The 20,594-nt window shown below is 35.3% G+C and overlaps 2 protein-coding genes and 2 non-coding genes across 19 annotated transcripts in view; 3 read left to right on the forward strand and 1 right to left on the reverse strand.

Annotated features, from left to right (window-relative positions):
* Positions 1-20,594, forward strand: part of LOC105669746 (protein split ends) — a 161,391-nt gene that overhangs the window by 72,422 nt on the left and 68,375 nt on the right. The window lies entirely within an intron of this gene.
* On the reverse strand, positions 31-19,881 carry LOC105669717 (NAD kinase). Of its 15 annotated transcripts, XM_067351212.1 has the most exons (10): positions 11,661-11,829; positions 10,351-10,722; positions 8,599-8,850; positions 7,640-7,723; positions 4,102-4,231; positions 3,452-3,577; positions 3,023-3,194; positions 2,609-2,952; positions 1,834-1,916; positions 31-957 (listed from the first exon to the last, which is right to left on the reverse strand). In XM_067351212.1, exons 3-10 carry the CDS (start codon positions 8,727-8,729, stop codon positions 771-773), a joined length of 1,257 nt encoding a protein of 418 aa, XP_067207313.1. In that variant the 5' UTR covers positions 8,730-8,850; positions 10,351-10,722; positions 11,661-11,829; the 3' UTR covers positions 31-770. The 15 variants fall into 15 exon arrangements, with proteins under 15 accessions (XP_067207313.1, XP_067207309.1, XP_067207312.1 ...); XM_067351208.1 differs by lacking the exons at positions 8,599-8,850; positions 10,351-10,722; positions 11,661-11,829 and adding exons at positions 18,694-18,747; positions 19,633-19,881; XM_067351211.1 differs by lacking the exons at positions 10,351-10,722; positions 11,661-11,829 and adding an exon at positions 10,303-10,317.
* TRNAG-UCC (transfer RNA glycine (anticodon UCC)) lies at positions 16,074-16,145 on the forward strand. Its single transcript has one exon. It is a non-coding gene; the product is annotated as a tRNA-Gly (tRNA).
* Positions 16,694-16,764, forward strand: TRNAG-CCC (transfer RNA glycine (anticodon CCC)). Its single transcript has one exon. It is a non-coding gene; the product is annotated as a tRNA-Gly (tRNA).

Consider the following 20,594-nt stretch of genomic DNA (forward strand, 5'->3'; position numbering starts at 1 on the left):
AGTTATTAGAGGAAAAATATAGCAAGAATATTTGTATAAAACATATTTTATTAAAAATGCTTATTTTATAAGAAAGTATCTTCCACATTTATAACAAATTGATTCACATCAGATTGCCGTTATAATCAGTAGAAAAAGCAAGGGCATAGTCGGCCCAGTTATTTAAACCATGTTTAACTTAAAACGATTAAAAAACTGTACAGGTGATGCAGTATGGATAAAGTACAAAAAATTTTATTTTAAATTTTAAATTCGAAAAAATTAATTGACAATTTCAACAAACTGAAGCGCGATTGTAGACAGACCCATTGTACTCGAATGTTCGATATATTAATGCAGTATTTCTTCACGGCAATTTATCGAGTTTAACGATACTTCGTTGTTAGCAAAAATTCTCCCCCCAAAACAAATGCATTTTATTATAAGGAATTAAGATTTTTATATACTCATAACCCAAACATCACTTTCTATAATTTAAATTCTATAATTTATATTACATCCACCTTGTTCTTCCATTTGTATACAGAATACCTTTTCGTCCATTTTATAAAGCATGACTTTATCGATGATCAAACGGTTTTATCACTTTTCTTCTTATAAGTATGGCGAGATTTCGATTTTAGTCAACGGAAGCGACATTATTTATTAACTTGTCGAACAATCAATTTTTACTTGTGATGGTTCTCGACCAAGTGTGCAAACTTGGTCAAATATTGTCGATTGTGTTAGTCTTGTCGACAGCCCCTCCTAAAATGAATGTTCCCCTTGACCTAGCTATCAAGGGAATCTAAAGTGTCGTTGCTAGATGAATGTGCGAGGTCACTTAACTCGTCCAAGTGTTTCTGACGCTTCCTGACGTTCCAGTGCAGGCATTCGGCCAGTGAATCGAACCAGTCGGTGATTTGATCAGCCGCGCAAATACTAGGCACTGGATATATGGAAGTGGTCACCCTCAAGCTGAAAAATTGTACAATTCTTTCTTTAATAATTATTCAACTTATACGCGATTGAATTAACCGAGTTTAAGCAAAAGCTAATATGATTGAAAGCTCACTTTGCAACAAAATTGTTTGTATAGGCGAAAAGTTTAACGAACTGTTTTTAAATTTTTAATGATTATTTGCAATAAAGTTATACAATACTGCAATGATAGTTTTATACAATATTTCATATAGGAAAGTATTTACATGCCCATTTTTCTGTGAAAAGCGAAGACTTCAAGATTTATGCATAAACGTTTACCATAAATATCGCGAATATGAATAATGGAACACAAAGTACCGTCACCCCGCAACGCAGCCAACGTCTCACTCCAGAAAGATGATTTACTGTGAAATATATCTTTAGAGATGAGCAGTAAAAAAAAATATTAAAATCACACACAGATGAGAATAAACATTTAATAGATAATTTCAAAATATGATTGTTTACACAAAACAGTAAAATGTGCATATAAATGTAAAGCGAGAGAAAACGAAAAAGATTTGAGTGTGCACTTGACCGAAATAAGACCAATGAAAAAAAAAAAAAAGAAAAAGAAATTATTTCATGGAACCATTTGTGATCGAAATTTTGACAAGAAAACTGTGAAAATGTATGATGATGATCGTATGATATGATCGTACGATATGATGAGACACAGATAGAGAGAAAGGCGAAACGACGCTCTTTGCGAAAGCAGGACAGACCTGTCACCGACGCGTAGTTCTTGCTGATTACGACCGTCGAAGGAGACGTAGGCTGTGTTGCGGGCATTGTTATTCGCCATTATCTGAAATAATTGTAGAAAAGGCAAACGATTAGACGGAGCTGCCGAGCGTTTCAGATTTTTACCTGTCACCATGGAAGAGTTCCTGTCTATTTCTACCGTCGAAGGACACCCACGAGGTATTTCTGCTGTCAGGTGAAACCGAGATCTGCGGTGGAAAGCAAGACGATCGTGTTAATTGCCGACGACTATGCGGTACCGCCGCGAACTCGTTTGACTCGAAGTAACGCGTTAATTTCCTCAGGATCTAACCACCTTTGTTAAAATCCGCTACGTTGGCTATTGCATTTTTTCAAAGTTTTGTTACTATTATCTTTAAGATTAATAATGTATAATAAGAAACATTATTTATAATTTAAGAATGCTACATGAATAATAAAAAAAAAACAAATTATGTGTATTTAGCAATTTGAAAACTTGTTTAGCTTACCGTGAAAATAATTTTTTAGTATTACAATTTAGGCAATTTAAGTCGTTTTTTAGCCAAGTTCGAAAGTATTTTGCAAAATATTTTGAACAAAAATTTTGAGATGCCGCACGGTCTGGGAATGCGGGTGACATTCATCGAAATCAGGTTTCCTTCTACGGAACATTAACGCCCACCGTAGAGTTTGATATTATAGAAGAGCTTTTATTGACGCGAAAATGCTGCATCACTAATGATGCTAATTCATTAACGTCTATATACGAATCGTATAAGGAGCGTTTCTAATTTCACATAAATGAGCTAAAATGTGTTTGAGTTATTTAGAAATTTTAAGTCAGTTATATGTCAGAATTACAATAGATAGAAATACATTTTTCGAATGCGTGCATTTGTCAAAAAGTTGAAAGTACTACCTTAAGCTCGACTCCTGCAGGCACGACAATTGGCCTGAAGGATAAAGAATGAGGGCAGATCGGTGTGATCATAATGGCAGGAACTGAGGGATGAATCATGCTGGCTCCAGCAGCAACCGCATAAGCAGTGGACCCAGTCGGCGTGCTCACGATCAAGCCGTCACCCTGCACGCTTGTCACATGTTTGCCATCGATGAATAGATCAATATTTGAAAGATAAGGTGATGGTCCTCGGTCCACTACAACCTCATTTAACACTAAAAGATTCGTAGGTGGTTGACCTTCTTCGTTTTTACGCATAATGATGCATCTTAAACGACTTCTTAGGGTTAAAGCTGCATGTCCTGGGAACAAAAATAACATGAAATGTAAGTAAAATGCGTGAGAAGAATAGAAAAATAATCAATGACTAACCTTCGAGCACATTGGTCACTTGTTCTTGGAAATTATCAAACTCGAAAGGAGTGAGAAATCCTAGGGAGCCAAGATGAAACGCCATTACAGGCGGCACTGACTGTTGGAACAGCATACTGGCATAAAGAAGGGTTCCGTCACCCCCCAAGCAGACGATAAAATCAATTCGATCCTGAAAACAAAACGCAGCACGTTTCATTTAATGCAAAAAAGAAAGATAAAAATGAAAGGGGTAGATATGAAAAATCGATATAAATTTTATCGTACGTTATTATTTGTTTTCTATTATAAACGAACTTAATAATTTGAGTCGGATCAAAGCCGATTGGTCCTTGTTTGTATTTTATTTTGAAAACCGGAAGACTATAATAAATAATGTATAGGCTATAAATTTTTGGGATAATACATTGAATAGGCGATAGCTGTTACCTGCAAATCATCAGTGCCATCTCTAAAAGTTTGTAATCTGTCGCGAAGACTTTGAAACCTGGGATCTCTGGCCAGAGCCGGATCTTCCAGAACAGTGGCTTCTACAAAGACCACCATTCGCTTTTCCTGTATTACAATAGACAAAGAACCTTAAAATTTATGGTCCTTTTTTTTATAACACAATATTGCATGTTGTAAAGAGACACAGGTTATTATTAATGACACTGACAAATATATAGTTTCCGCATTGTAGTTTTATTGTGTTTTAAAGGAAAAAAAGAGATGGTTCTCGTGAGTAAAAAAATTTTTTTTCACACTAACGTATCAATGATTGAACTTAAAAATTGCGGTTTGAAAAAAAACAATCTGCTTTAATCATATTTTAATTACTATGAACTGTATTATATAAAACACAATATGTAGACTTATGAAAAGTGAAATTAAGTGAAATTAAGAACACGTGGAAAAAAACGTGAATTGAAAATGAGGCTAAATTAGTTTTTCCTTGCAAATGAAACTAGTTAACTTTATGCGTTTTTTACGACAAAAGTAGGTTGACGACAATCTATGAATTTCGCGCTAATAAACTTTTTAAGACAGACGTATCGCAATTGGCGCAATTTTATTTGAATACTGTTATTGATATTTACCTCTATTAACCACGTGACTAATTGAACAAACGGTGGCAAGACTGAGGAGTCGCGAACCTTTTTGATGACCAGAACGGTGAGTGGTGGTTTGTACCACGTCAACCTCTGAGAGGCTGGATCCTGGATGGTCCTGAAATAACCAAGAAGAACTGTTACGATCACTATGCATTTTCTTCTAATGCATAATCATCAACTGAATTAAACTGTTGCGCGCTTCTGATATCTGAATTATAGCTTTATAGAGTATTCTCTCTATACAAAAACTTATCGCAGACTAAGGTCGCGAGTTCAAATAAGAACGCGGATCAATGGTACTTTAAGCGAGGTCGGGAAAGACAGCTTTTGCGTCCGCGCTCTCAGTCGACTGCCACCCGCCTATATGTCTATCGATTCTGCTGTGCTTCGTCTAATTATTCATGAGCAGCCGTAATTGCATTCTCTGCTGACATCAAAGAACAATCGAGGCTAAGGGACAAAGGTGAGGATGAAGGAAATGCAAAAGAACCTCGGATGATGTACGATTTTTTTTGCCGTTCACATGTTGATTACATTATTGCGTTATAACACACTCTTATACACCGACTATGAATATAGTTGTTTCACACTTTCTTACAAAGATCGCGCGCGTCAAGCCGGAGACTTTGCAAAACTTTTAGCAAATTAAGATTGATTAATGCAAAAAAAAAGAAGAGCCGCAAGATTATTAAAATTGCACAACTGAGATTTTTTTCTTCAAACATCCGGAAAGAGGCACGTATAAGAATTTCAAGCGACACTTGAGAGACGTATTTCACTGTAAAAACGCGGACGGCCGAGAATATATTAATCCTTTTTACATGACAAGTGATTAAAACAAATTGTCACTGGAAAATAAGTCTGCAGCAACGTACTTGATGTTAACCATGATGCGACGACGATGTTACTACGAAGATCACGCACGGACTAAACGCTTCGAGTCTCTGCACCGTTCTTTTTTACCGCTGGACAATTGAACGGATACGCATGCGTTTTCTCGTGCAACGATCCGAGTCGGCGCGACCTGTCGTTTTCCACGGACTTAACACGTGCGCGATTAACAAAAATTACGTTTTACAAATTAATTATCTATATGATTGATGTCGCGTTGCAATTTTAAATAATTGTCAGATAATTTTAGTACGTTTACATACGTCACGATCGGATGAAGAATTGATAACCCGCTTAACTGCCAAATCCACATTCTTTATAAATCAGACGAAACTGTATGCTTTAATGACAATATGAATATTTGTAATAATTCTTGAATACTTTCTGAGAGAGAGAAAGTTATTTTATGGAAAATAAATAATAAACTTACATTGAGTTTACCAATTCAATAAGATTTTCAGAACAATTCATATTAAATACACAAACAACACCCGTATGAGATATTTCTGTTTTAAAATTTAAATTCACGGTGTTTAACAAAAAAAGTTTATCACTGAAATGACGACAAAACTACTTTTTGTTGTTGACGACCATCGTTTATAAAAACGCAATGTCATGTGTTTGACAATACAGTATGCCATCAAATTAAAGTATCGTGGACATCGATCACTCACTTTCCAGTTCCAACCATGATGCAGTACTGATTGAGGGACGCGCGCTTACTGACCACACAACTAAGTAAGACAGATATTAAACGGAAACATGATATTTGTCGCGCACGCGTGGAAAATCGTATCGTGCCCGTCACGTGTACGCGCATGCATCGCATTATTAATTCGTGATTTATTACTTGTGCAAAGAATATCTTTCGAAAAGAAAGAAAAGTATGTCTTAATGTGATCCAAATTATTGTTATGCTCATTTAATGATTCACAACTATTATTGTGATCAATGGCGAATTCGACTGGTATGCACTAGCATTGTGCCAGTGTCTATTAACTTTGTATCTGTGGCTGATCACTAAACGCGTGCATAATCAATGTGCGAATACTTTTGTACAATTAATAACATATCAATATGTTAATTTTTAACATGTTTTTATCCACAGAAATGTAGTGTATTTCGAATCGTATATATATGGCGCCGTAAATTAGAGGAGGGCAAGACAAACGGAATATAGAAAACTGAAAGATGAGGCACTTAGTGCGCAATAGTGCATTCAATCGAATTTATAAGAATATTTAAGAGAGAGAGATTAAGAATTGCCCTTGTTCACATCGCGTACGCCTACATTCTGCAATGGAATCATTAAGTTACGGAAGAATTTTTCGTGGTCATCACATCAAATTTGCGACATTAATAAATCGTTATATTATTATGATTTGATCGAATCATTCAATCGAATTTATAAGAATATTTTAGTATACAGGGTGTTTCATAATGTCCGCGCCAACGCTCGTGTGCGGGTAGAGTGCGGTAAACTAAATAGAAAAGTCCTTTACCGTTTTGCAATTTTCGCAATAATAATTGAGATATTAATTAAAAAAGATTGACGAGTAATCGCGCGTTGCGCGCGGCTAGACCGTGGCGAGAGCAGGAGTAATACGCGTTGTTATTTTTCGTTGCCGTGCGATCCTCGTTATTATCGCGCCTAGAGCATACTGCCCACGGTCTAGCCGTACGCAACGCGTGATTATTCGTCAATCCTTTTTAATTAATATCTCAATTATTATTGCAAAAATTGCAAAACGGTAAAGGTACTTTCCTATTCGATTTACCGCGCTCTACCCGCACACGAGCGTTGGCACGGACATTTTAAAACACCCTGTATAGATATCCTTCTTTTGTTAACAATCAATTGCAGAAATACAGATGCATAATTTTCTATAATCTAATTTTCTACATCGATAGCGTAATAAAATTAAATCCAATCCGTAAACTCAATTAATTATTAGAGATTAACTTATGCCACTGGGTCGATGTTAGGACATGTATCGATATGTCCTAAAATTAATTGACAGTTATGCATAGCATGGCAATATAATAAAGAAAGAAAAGTAAAATGTAAGCGAAAATTTTGTGAATAATATCGCAGTATTACATTTTAAATGCTATTCTAGTGTATGCTTTTTTGCGCGTAGTCATCATTTCTTGCAAAACAAAACGCAAATGAATCTCGCTTCCAACATATTCTACATTTATTATAGAAACGCCGCGATTATTCTCTGAATTGTTTGCTAATAAGAATGCTTACGAAGCTTTTCTCATTAAAGAAAAGGCATTGTTTAAATAAAGCATTAACATTACATTTAACATTATATATTTCCGCATTTGCCATTACAAATTAGTAAATATTTTCAATCAATAAATAATCATAATAATCGATCTATAACGATTTATTAATGTCGCATATTTGATCGATGATTATGAAATGTTCTTCTATAACTTAATGATTCTATTGCAGAATATAGGCATACGCGATATGACCAAGGATAATTCTTAATCTTAATATATTTAAAAAATGTGGATAATATAAAAGTATTAAAAATTAAAAAATTAGATGACAAAAATATTTAATGAAATAATGAATTGCGTTTTTCAATATGTCAAATAAAAAATTCTAATTACTTACATAATCATTGCGGAGTTTTTCATAATACGCCCACATGGCCCGAAGTGTTGAACGGGACTGGGTGCGTTTAGACTCCTCGTTCTCCTGTAAAAATAAAAGGAACCTATTGAGAAATGAGCAGTCACTAGATTTCTCAAATTTCAACCATTGAGTTAAGGTATGCAGCAAAAAAAACATGAGTTCTGTTCAACTTAATACTTTGACCTCCACAGCAGTTCCTTTCTTATTTTTTTCAGTCTTTTTTATAGAAAAGTAAAATACAATAAAAACTTACCTATTTTATTTTCTTAGATCGGAAAATATTTTGTTTTTAGTTCTGTATTTATTTGAAAAAATATCGGAATTTAGCAATAAAACATTCAGAAGTAAATATAAAATGTTTACCACTTTCTAGCAATATTTCTATATTACGTATTGCATTTACAAACGGCTATCGTATCGGTTAGCACGTTTTTAAAACATTAAAAGTTACTATATATAAAGTCCAATCGCTAAAAGTTACGCGATTGGACGTTACGCGATTACGTGTTAGTTGATTATCTGACTCAAAGTGATTACAACTCTGAAATTGTCAATAAAGTCGATACATAAACGCGTTCCAATGATGGTAACGTAATGATTACAATTACGATTATAATTACTATTATTAGTAGAATTTTTCTAACTTTTCACGTTATGTAACTTATGCATATCTATGATTCTGACTAAGAAGTCAGCTTTAATTTATGCAGTTTCACGATTTTTGCATTATAATCAAGGATAGGATAGTCGATGGCAACGCGGGAATTATGACTTCATAATAATACATACGCAAATACAACGTTATCTTTTTTTCACAAGGAACCGTCAGGTATCAAGATTCGTTATCAAGAGCGTCAGCTCGTAAATCACTAAACGTAACACTTATAGATTGCTTTCTCGCCTCTCACGGCAGGTAATAATTATCGAGGGAAGTCTACCTGAGAACACGTGGATTGCTTTCCATCGACAGGTCGTTCAATTCATCATCCTGCGGTTCGACGTCGTCGTAAACGAAGTCATATTGTTTACTGATATCATTGTGGTGTAAAAATGCGATTTGATCCGCCATCTTATATTAAACGGTAGAAGACTTCTTTACAGAAAACGGAATGTTTCTTTGCAACAACGTGCACGCACTACTTGTCCACTATGTAAATGCCGATCATTTATAGCTTCGATTGATTGTTTCACTGCAATAGATATGTAAAAGATAGCAGAGCTGAGAAGTATCGATAAGCTATCAAGCTATTATCATGAGTTAGCAAATCCTGACACTCGCGAGTGTCTTTCGTTAATTAAACACGTTGCCATATGTAAATAATGTGCGACATTTGGGATAGTAAAAATAATATCCAGCAGTGCGAATGTTGCCAAGACTGCTTTATTTTGAAATTTATATGCGATTAATAGGAAGAAGTAGTGGATGTGTGTGTTAAGAGCAACCATATTCGATTCCGGTTTTTTAAGTCGAAACAGTTTTTTGCTGATCAAAATTTACTTTGAAAATGCGCAAAATGTGTAAAAAAGCATCCATTTAAAAATATAAAAACAGAATTAAAATTACATTCCCAAAAGAAATGTGTTTTACTATAAGCCTAAAAGATTAAAATGATTACTTAACGTTTAATCGTTTCTCATTTAAAACTTTCTTTGTTTTATTAAACCTGTTTATGATCATTGAGCAGATGACTTTCTTAGAACGTCCTGTAATTTCACGGTTATAAAATACGCGAACTTTCACGAGTGTGGTCACACGATTGGATTTCTAAAGTCTTTCGAACGAATCATAAACATTTTTTTTTTACTTCTTATTTAGAGCATGGACGCCTAAATTCTAAAGATCGATCTCATGCGGCGGCTTCTTTCTCTTGTCGAGAGTTCTTTACAATTATAAGCGAACTTTCCTTTCCTCAAAGGTATTAATTGAAATGAAATTTCAGCGATGAGTTGCAAATTTTGCAGATTTATATTATACATTATTTATATGTATATTTATAATTATATTTATATATACATAATTCCATAATAAGATAAAAAAAAAACAAATTTTCAACGGTATATTCTCAACGGTAAATGTGTAATTAATTAAATATTCACTGAAATAAAATATAAATTGAATAAAAGATTTGAATAACGAAGTTTTTTTTTTCTAAATCAACACGTCGAGTTCACCTTGGGAAGAACGTATTAGCGTCATAAAGTTTTTCCGAACGAGAATCGCGCGTTATTCACAAGTGGCATATTGCAAACCTTGGACTTCGTCCAAAACTTTACATGGAAATTGCTGCCGGATTGCAATCTCTTTTCTCAATTTAATTTTCCGATATACATGTTGCAATTGCGCGTCAAACAAATAACTTCAAATTGTCACTGTTATTTTAATATTTTCAAATCACTGCACAATTAAGAGAAACACCATGCACCAAAAATAATGAAATTGCAAACTATGGAACAAGAGAAATTTAATATTAATATTTGGAAACTAATTAACTAAACGGAACTAATCTTTCCTGTTTAATCCTAATGTCAGGCACGTAACACACACGCACAGAGAGAGAGAGAGAGAGAGAGAGAGAGAGAGAGAGAGAGAAAGAGAGAGAGAAAGAGAGAGAGAGAATGACCGAGTAGCGTGATGGCCGTACGTGGAATGACGCCTAGGTCGGAGGTAGACTGAAGTAGACTGTAATTACGAGATTCCCTATCGCTGGCGGTCGGTAATGACTCGTTCCGTAATCGTGCCGGTGCCAGCAGGTAGTAACCTTCCAACGCATGCTGCGAACGCCGCGATCGAGATAATTTTGGCGCTGAACCCACGGGGCGAAGCACGTCGCGTGGACGTCGGTATATCCCGAGGATATTTTTGTCGTCTACTGGTCGCTGTACCTCCTCGACGATCGCGCAGTTATCTTTTTCTTGTTCTGTACATATGCTGATGTAAGCGCTTTCTTCGAGTGAATTTGCGCAGTTACGAGAGTGAGTAAACGAGCGAAGGAGCGAGCGAGCGAGCGAGCGAGTGAGCGTAAAACGCACATCACCCCTTAAAATGCAGCCAAATAGGGTAACTGTAAAACAGATCGATCAATATAATATTATCAAATTTAATTAATAATTGTTATTTTTAATAATATACATATTTTTAAGTGATATTAATTTTTCCTGTTGTCTTCTTCGATAAAATAATGAGAACAGCTTTTTTACAATAGCTTTATGAAATTGTTGGCCTATATGTTGCTTGTTAAGACATTAGATATTTATTTTTTAAATTTTGTCTGACACAAAAAAACAAATAAAAATTTTTCTCAGTTGGCCGAGAAATACTACTCGCGAACACTTTCCTTTTAAACCTAATGCAAATAACTTTTTTTTTTAACCGGTTATATTATAATGGACAGTGAGTGCTAAATAAAATATCAAATTTAAGTGCTTTCAAAGTACATACATCGATCACCAAAATTGAGTTAAGGGCGTAAAGGGCGCCCGCAACGACGTTTAGTATCAAGTAACACTGGATCCTCACGAAAGATAAGCCGGGTAAGATGACGCGTGGGCCGTTTAGCCCAGACCCGGCGTGGAGAAAACTGAGAGAATGCACAGTCATCTGTAATCGATTGCACGAAACGTGAATTCTTAAAATTCCGATGGACAGCGGCAATGGAGGCGCCATACGCGCGAACTCATACGGGAGCCCATCGAGCAAAAGCCAGATCGGATGGAATGTGCGGCGAAAGGTGAACGCGTTCTCGCTCCCGAAGAAAGGAACAACAAAAAGTGCTTCAGCAGCGTTCGTGATTCAGGCGGACGCTGGTGTGGAGATGCACATGTGTAGCTCAAGCATCAATACGTAACAATCCGCGTGGATCCACCGCAACATATTTTCGTGAAAATCTCGAGAGAGAAAATGATTTATACTCGAAGCGCGTGAACAATAATGGCACATCATGTTCTTAATCTGAAATAGGAGCCGCGAGAGGGATGAATCATCGTCTATCCACAACGATACCTCAATTCAGCCTCGTCCATGTGCGTCGATCACAGCTGGAACACTGCAAATTCTTCGAAGGAGGCAGGTGAGACGGATATCCGTGATAATTAAAACAATCAGCGATGATTAAGGCACGCTACGGCACTGACGCACCACGAGGAACAAGTATTGGCTCTTAGGTCGCTATCGTCGCGACGCCCAGCACGACGCACGCAGGCGCGAGCATCAATCAATTCCACACACGCAACGCGTTTGTTTTGTTCTAGTTTCATTGTGTTCTTTTGCACAACTTTCATCGGCTTTTCAGTCGATCGAATTAGATAAATTTGATCGAGAAATTTAATTAGGAAAATTTGTAGAAAATAAGAAAAAAAAATTTTGCAGAGAATTTTGAACAATTTAAAGTGATAGAATTAGTCGTTTTTTACAGCATTTAATCTTATGACTATTTGATAATTTAATTTTTTTTTTAAATTTGATTCGAAACACGCACTATTGAAGTTAAGTTAAATAATTATTAATTAAGTTCATCATAATTAAGAACCTAATTTTGAATAAAAATAATAATGTTCTGACGTGGTAAAACTGTCGAGTAAGGTATCGTGTGTCGAGTTTCGTGTTACGTGCGAGTTAAAATCAAATTATGAGAGTTCAGTTTAATTACGAAATCGAATCTGATTAACAAACTGGCCGCTTATACTTGGCACGATTTCGCAATAATTAATGAATTATATTAAATATCAGCATATTAGAATTTAATATTAATTTGTGAAAATTAATTCAACGGCATATTTAGCAGCATATTGGAATTTTAACTGGTTGCTCAATCGATTATGTATGCTTCTTACAAAACTGATTAAATAATAAATACTGGAGTAAAAAATAATTATTATAGCTAACAATAATAAAAAAGAAATATTCTGGTATCGAAAATTCGAATCTTGGTGTGAGATTCTGTAGAGATGGACTACAATTGTGAAGCCAAAAGTAAATTTATTCTGCGACAAGAAAACAGGCACGTTTCAGTACTAGGAATCGAATCTGAGACTGTTGAATCAGAGTCGGGAAGAACCACTAGACCATGCCGGAATTGAAATCGCTCGTGTTACTTCATGCAGTCAGCACTGAGAAAATACTGGAATTCCTCAACGTGTATTGGAATTAATTAACTAATTAAAAAGACACCGGTTATTCGAGCTCATGCGTGAAGAGCAGCGAAATAAATCGCAAAGCGTTGCGTAATCTACAACGAGAAGTTGAATAATGATGCCAACTTATTTTGTAACCAGGTTTCGATGTTGCCGACGTATTAATATATCGCTTATGCTTTTCAGCCGAGCGTAAAGCGCTTTTGACGTTATTTTCAAAACAGCGAGGAAATAAATTAAAGCGCTTTCTGCTGAATTATAATCAAATGCACTCTGCTTTCTGCTAGAAATTGCAATTTTACAAAGACCGAAAGAATATTATTAAGGTATTTTCCACGATACACGAGATTTCCGCTCTTTATTTCCTGAAATGTTCTAATAATATTTACTCACGGCCAAGTACGAGACCGTTTCCGTCTGCGTGTTTCCGACTCCCTATCGCGTTCCTGTTGCAAAAGTCCTCCCACACTGCCGTTTTCATTTCCGGTCATGGTGCCCTCGCATCCAGCCAGGCATCTCCAATCAAACACTTCGCTCACACTTCGACTACGTGCTTTTTCCTTCATTGTTGCTATTATTTGGAAAACATCTTCGATTTCTTTAAATTAAAACCGCTCGGTTTTATTCCTGCGTCACCGCACACTCAAAATTACAGCCAGATGGTTTTGCATCACGTTCTCTTTGCAGAACGAAAGACTTTGCGTAAGTCAACATTTATAATTTTTTTTTTTTTCAACGGTTGGAATGCTTGCCAGGCGATTGATATCGAATGCAATTATTGATTTCAACAATGATCAGTCGCGACCTCGCGTGGTTTACGAGTGCCACTTCGGAACACTGTAAACTATGCGCTTTCTTTTTTTCGCAACAATAGTTCTTGATATCCGAAGACGTCCTTTCGTGATGATTAGTCTTGCGATTTGTGCATACAGCGAGGAGAATAGCGAACCTGTTTGACTAATCGTAGCATAATTCTCGGCTACACTCGCGATGATAACGTCTTTTATTTACTCCTTGTACGAGATGCAAATGATACATTCAAGGACATGGTTTACGATTCCAGGCGTAAGTCACTTTTATAAGCTACGTTATTTACGTCACTCGCACTTAAGCTTTAAAAATGATCGTTTATATTTAACAAAATTATTAACGATCGCCTTGATCTTTGGTCCCACCGAAGTTGCATATCGAAAGACTTTCGAAAGAATGTCTCACGGGCTTCGTTCTTGTTTCATATTAACATGTGTTTGCGACCTACTTCCTCAGCACAAGCGGGGAATTTCACTTGCCGATGAACGAAATGGTCGATAATGAATCTCACTGCCTGTTATTTTAGTTTTTATCTTATCTGGTTAGTACTGGGTTGCACTTGCGAAGTCTCGTTTACTTTTTTTTTTTATTTTGCAAACATGTTCCTTTGGTATTAACACAGTGGTTATGTATATATATTATATAAACTCAATCTTTGCAGAGAGATTTTTACATGTGTCGCCATACGACATATACAACATTATTTGCAATTTATATCTTTTATGCATTTTTCTAAAATTGCAGCTTTATGTTATTATAAAGAAAATCTTACGAATGAACATTTTATTGCTACATCGTGATTCACTCCAAAATTATATATTATTCACTCCACATAATTATTAAGTTTAAAACTAATTTTTCTTCTACATAATCTTTAAAGGAAGAGATTATATTGAAAAGGAAAGCGGTCTAATCTGTTCGCGAATGGAAACACGATGAGAAACGAGGTCTCGAAGCTAGCACACACAGTACACAACAACTGCGATCGACGACCGCTGAAGGTTCACTGAGAAACGATTTTACCGGCTGTAGCCAGTCGAGAGGCAGTTAGGGCTTTCTAACCCGCGCCTCCTTCCCCACCATCGTGTGCCCCCGTTATCGTCATGCTTCTGATATGAAAAAATCTGTGATAGGATTGGAAGTTCAAATGATGAGGTATGTGTTGGGAGTTCAATTACACTAATCAAGGATTTAAAAATATTATATATATATAATATTTTTATTATAAGATATAATAATAATACTCTAAAACATAATTAAAAATTAAAAGCATAAATTCATGCAAATTAAATTATTTTTTATCTAATCATACATTTCTGTTTTTTTTTATTTTTTTTCTATTAATTTTTATTATCGGATATTAAGATAGTGTGGTATATCAAAATTACTACATTATCGTTTCCTTAAAATAAGTGGTTTTGTGTGTAAGAAAACAACTCTTTTCCTTTCTGTATTATTTCTAATGAAGCTTTGATGAAACTATTCATTCTTGGTAAAGTAAAGACTACCGCTCGGTCAAGAATGAGATGTTATCGTAGTTGCCGGAAGTCTTTACCTTGTGACGTCGTCCGTTTCCGGTCAGTGAAAGTAATAAAACGAATGCGTTATGAATTTGCCCGGCGGCGAATAAGATGTGCTAGGTTGTTAAAGACGTTTTTATCCAACTAATATGACTTTTTCTTTTTCTTTTATAATATTGAATAAAAAATTGCTTTTTTCGCTTATCCTACACGATTCGCCTATGTGTCTGGTTAAAGTTCGTGTTTGATGATTATAATATATTACAATAATAATAAATAATGCATGATGTCGACGCCTGTAACCGAAGTGAGTTTTTACATCACTGATAAGAAATGTAGAGCTAACTGTCCTTACTTTCGCTTTGTATTAATTCAGCTTTTTCACAATTCAAACGAAACTTTTTTGAAAATAAAATTCTTGAGTGGTTTAACTCGATAGGAAACGCCTAGTAATTTTTCTTTAAATATCTCCAACATGAGAAACGACAACAAATGCTATTTCAATTATACGACCATCAATGTGTGATATATGTGTGTCAACATACTATATCAATGTCGATAATTTTTAAAAATTTTCCATCTGTACATCTTATTTATAATCGAACAGGTACGGTGTATTATAAAATCGATATGTATACAGCTCATATGTATATCCTCAACTTCTATACAAATGTTAAACTTTCTCTAAATTAAACCTGACACTGCGTATTTTTTTATTTTACTTCAATTTTTACTTTATTATTATTCTAAACATTAGTCTGTATCTTACATGTGAAAATAAAGCATTATTGTTGTCCTCAACTATTTTTAAAAATATATTTCAAATTTTTTTCAAGTGAAAATTCGCTCAATAATAATATTCTGATCAATAATTCTGATCAATAATAATATTAATTTATAATTATGTCAAAATATAGCTTCTCCTTCTCTATCAGTAGTCGAACATATCATGTGCGATGGTGGTGTAATGGTCAGCATAGTTGCCTTCCAAGCAGTTGATCCGGGTTCGATTCCCGGCCATCGCACGCTTTTTTTTTATACTAAATTTTTTTCACACAAGTTAATTCATAAATATGCATGTAAAAAAGAAAGTAAATTTATGTTATAATATTTGTTTTTAATAATTATAACGTCATTGTCATACTCAAAACTGTTTGAAACATCAAGCATTATGGTGCACTGTTCAGAATTTACAAACTGATTATTTTAATTTTATAATCAGTGCTTGCATAATGCTAATAAATTTAATTGCTGGAAAGTAATTTAAATTATTGATTTATATCAGTGCTGCTCAACTTTTTTGGTAGAGCGACCACGCGATTTATCTATGCACGGAGGAAAAATACAAAATTTGGATGTAATATTGACATTCGTCAAACATATCAATAAAAATAAGCTAAGTGTTATAATATAAATTAATAGGAACAAAATAAATAAATCAAAATGTGAAGAAAATCTATCACAAAAGACGTCGCGATCGACCGGTAGATTGCGATCGACTGGTTGGGCACCCCTGACTTATATCATTGACAACTAGCTTATATTTCTTGAAGTAAAAACGGAATCACAAGCAGCACTGCTGGTGTAGTGGTATCATGCAAGATTCCCATTCTTGCGACCCGGGTTCGATTCCCGGGCAGTGCAGCTTTTTTATCTTTTTTTTTTTTTAATTTGATGCAGAAAAAATTTAGAAAAATTTATTTCTTTAGCAGTTTATTTGTGAATCAAGTGGTTCGCAATAAATTAGTATGTATATGTCTGCTAAGGAAAGTTTGTTATCGTAAGTAATTCGTTTGTCTAAGCCACTTACTTATGTTATCATAAAATTTCTAAGTGAGATAAAACTATGAAGTAATTTTCCAATCTAATATTACGTTTTATATAATTGTCTTGCGAATTATTAACGTAACACTATCAGATGAATAAATGATATTTTGATCGTGACTTTCACTTTGCTTTTAGCACAAACATAATTCCTGAGAATAGAAGCTGAAAATAAACGTGCGATATGAAAATACAGATACGTGTCTCTTCACATATAAAGCACATGATAAGTCGGGGTCGCGCTTATCACGGATACTATACCTGACAGCAGGTTGGATAAGGGGATTTCGCATGCGCGTCGCCACTTGGAAAAGTATGCTTCTACCACGTTGCATCACTATACTTGGCGTTACTATACTGAGGAGGGCCAACAATTCCATTCTTCGACGTACACGGTGTATCGTCGGACAAGAGTGGAAAATAAAAATTTCTCACGATAAGGGGAACCTCGGTGATAACCCACTCTCACCGATGAGCGAAAACCGATCGCGTGCCACCGCTTGTAACAAGTATGGCGTGATTAGTCAGTGATGTCGATTCTAATCTCACAATCAATATCATCGAAAGTGGAGTTCATGTACAGATAACGTTTGATTAGCTAGTGTATCATATTTTATATTCAGTGATATTCGTTGAGTAGTTCGAGGATGATATGCAGGAGAGTTGAAAACGCGAATGTGTGTTTACTTGCATATACAAATACTCAAGACAATGTAACCATTATCGTTGAGATATTTCAAGACGGAGTAATACTATTTAATAAACAGTGAGATAATTTTTAATTTCATTCAACTGCGCAATAATATCGGATATATATCGACATTAACATTGACATATTTGTATGGCAAATAATTCTGCAATTTTTTCATCTTTCAAAGTTACAAATGGATTGTTTAGCGATATTTTTTTGCGACAGAGAGGATAGAATGACAATCGTAAGATTGATGCAATGACGATAAAGTTTCGCAAAAAAAACCAGTTAATCAATACAAGATAATCGTTGAATTTCGCAAAAACTCGTGCTTATCAACGTTTTTACTTACCCTGAAGAAAAATTTTATTATCATAATAAATATATTTTTTTGTTGAGATGACGTATTACCAGACTGGACAAATTGAAGAATCTGAATTGAGGAATATTTGGTGAAAAATAATCAATACACAAAATGTCAAGTAACATAAATCATTTTCGTGCTACGTGCGACAGTAGCTACAGTTGTAGCTACGGAATAAACAAATTGCACATTATAGTGCGAATTATTCAAAAAGCAATATAAGATATCAAAGTGCGTTTGTGTGCAATAGTTTTAGCACAAAGACATTGGGATGTACACAAAGACATACTATCAAACAATAAGACGAGGAGCACATTTATACGAAAACTTATGGAATTCCAGATTTTCATTTTTTAAAGAAAAATATGAAAATTATTAGATTTTAAACTCTGAAAATTATTATCCACTTCTAAATAACGATTAGTTACAATAACAAGTTATGCGTAAGTGATCCTGAACTGTGATCAAATTTCGTAAGCGTTCAAAAATATCAACAAAAATCACGATGTGTGCGAAATTATTGAAATGATTAGATAATAACTACGGGAAGCGGTCACGATACACATCACTACGAGGACGTGATTATACCATCACAACAACAATATTCAACAGGCAAAGGAAAACGTTCATGCGGGTTGTAACAGTTGGCGCTAGCTACAGTTCACACTGAACAGGCTGTAAAAAGCTGTATTACCTTCGCGGCTCCGTCGTCTCGGCGTGATCGACCGTTAACTCGGACTGCACGTTGCTTCAAGAGAAAAATATACTGTTAAAATTCGCCGACAACTATCTGCGATTAGTTGCATCAACGCATATTGGCTATCAATTGATAGTATCGTATCTGAATTATCAAAGTTTCATCTGATCGGAATGAAATATTTCTATTCGCTCGTGTTCGGTGATCAGCGTGTAAGTAAGTACAGCTACAGAAAAGGGAACGTATTGTTAGAAGTGAGTGTGGCAAGGTCTTTTCGTGACCTTGACACAGATTTCTACATTAACGTATTTTTTTTATAGTATCGATTTCTTGTAAGACATGGTCGCTTGCGCAATCGTCGTAAATAATTGACTTCAATAAAATATGGTTAAAGTTCTTCAGAATATTGCATTCGTAATGCTGTCGAATATTTTAGTAGTTAAAAAAAGTTATTATAATAACATGCAGATATTTTAGACGTCAACAGGCCACTGTAAAAACGATATGCTGATCATCGCACTTATTAACATTCTATGTACTGAGCGAGATCGAATAAGACAAGTATACTCTTATATGGTCTCAATAGAGCTGTAAATTGTATTCTTCTTGCATTTGCAAAGTTATTATCTTTTAATATGGGAATTTCGATTATTTAATAAGGAATTTTTAAACTTTGCGCGACGAAATTCACGGGGTAAATTTAAATGCACGGAAGTTTGCGGCGCTGTGAGAGACCGCAAACTTCCACAAATTGCTCGAATCGATGACACAAAGAATATGGACTTAATTTCGTATCGTAATTTTTTTCATTTCGTAAAAACGAGTAAATTTTAAACTGATTTCGTAAAGACAGATCCTTTTCGCTAAAAATTCGCTTTATATAGACAAATAGCAAAGCTAGAACTTTGATCAGCCGAGGGGGAAGAGTGATCTTACTTGAAGGTCTGCTGCTTGTCTTGCATCCTGGACACCGGGGTCTTCTTCGCGACTACGTTCTCATCCAACTTCACGCTGGCCATTGCCCTGGCTAGCTGAAGATTCTTCTCATCCATTTTTCTCTCTGTCTCTCGTTCACTAATAGCCGCGACGAAAAGCTCGGCAAGCGTGTGACGCACCTCGACAACGCTTACGATCGAACGAACCGCACCGAGAGATGTCTCGTCGCGTACTGAAAGAGATCTCCGTCGCCGACAGAGTTAACCTGAGCGCCTCCACCGTCTCATATGTGTCGGCTCGATTGTATAACTCCGTTATCGTGTACGTTCCGCATTACCTTCCCTGTTTGTTCACCGCCTTTCCGCGTCTTTTTTCCCCCTACTCTCGCCGGTCGCAACTGGCGAATATTGTTGTGCAAATAACCCTCATCACGAATAGAATCGGTCTATTCTAATTCAGGATCTCGCTTTAGTGTATTACTGGAGCATGCTTTTTGAATGGCTTACACGATTCCCGCTCGTCAATGAACTAACATTCGTGACACTCGGAAATGTTTAATGGACCGATTGACGTCATGTCGTGACATGCTGACATATGTAACAGACGGCACACGCTCTTTTATTTTCTACAAACTCACGAGACATTATATTATTATTCTTATTACCGCTTTAGCATTTCTGAATTTTTAACGCGCATCTATTGATAAAATAATAATTTTTTTATGCTTTTCTGGTTTAACATTTTTTTTATCTCTATATTTACAATATATATTATTTTCTAGAAGAAAATTTTATTTGGTGAATTAAATTATTCGAGAAAATCAATAATAATGATAGCGGTAAAAAGCGAGGTATATCAGACTAGTAGTAATAGATGTCACGACGTGGCTGTTCCTAAACCAGCTTGAACGAAGTCGAGATATCGAAGTGCGCAGCGCCAGACGATACGAATGTGATCACAAG

This window comes from Linepithema humile, chromosome 3 (genome assembly GCF_040581485.1).
Source record: "Linepithema humile isolate Giens D197 chromosome 3, Lhum_UNIL_v1.0, whole genome shotgun sequence".
In the NCBI taxonomy this organism is placed as follows: domain Eukaryota; kingdom Metazoa; phylum Arthropoda; class Insecta; order Hymenoptera; family Formicidae; genus Linepithema; species Linepithema humile.

Excerpts from the sequence above, each read along its gene's own strand:
- LOC105669717 (XM_067351207.1), bottom strand. The coding sequence starts at position 13,356 with ATGAAGGAAAAAGCACGTAGTCGAAGTGTGAGCGAAGTGTTTGATTGG. Across the intron at positions 4,232-7,639 it reads AAAAACTCCGCAATGATTAT|GACCATCCAGGATCCAGCCT; the intron begins GTAAGTAATTAG and ends TGGTTATTTCAG. Across the intron at positions 3,578-4,101 it reads TAGTCACGTGGTTAATAGAG|GAAAAGCGAATGGTGGTCTT; the intron begins GTAAATATCAAT and ends ATTGTAATACAG.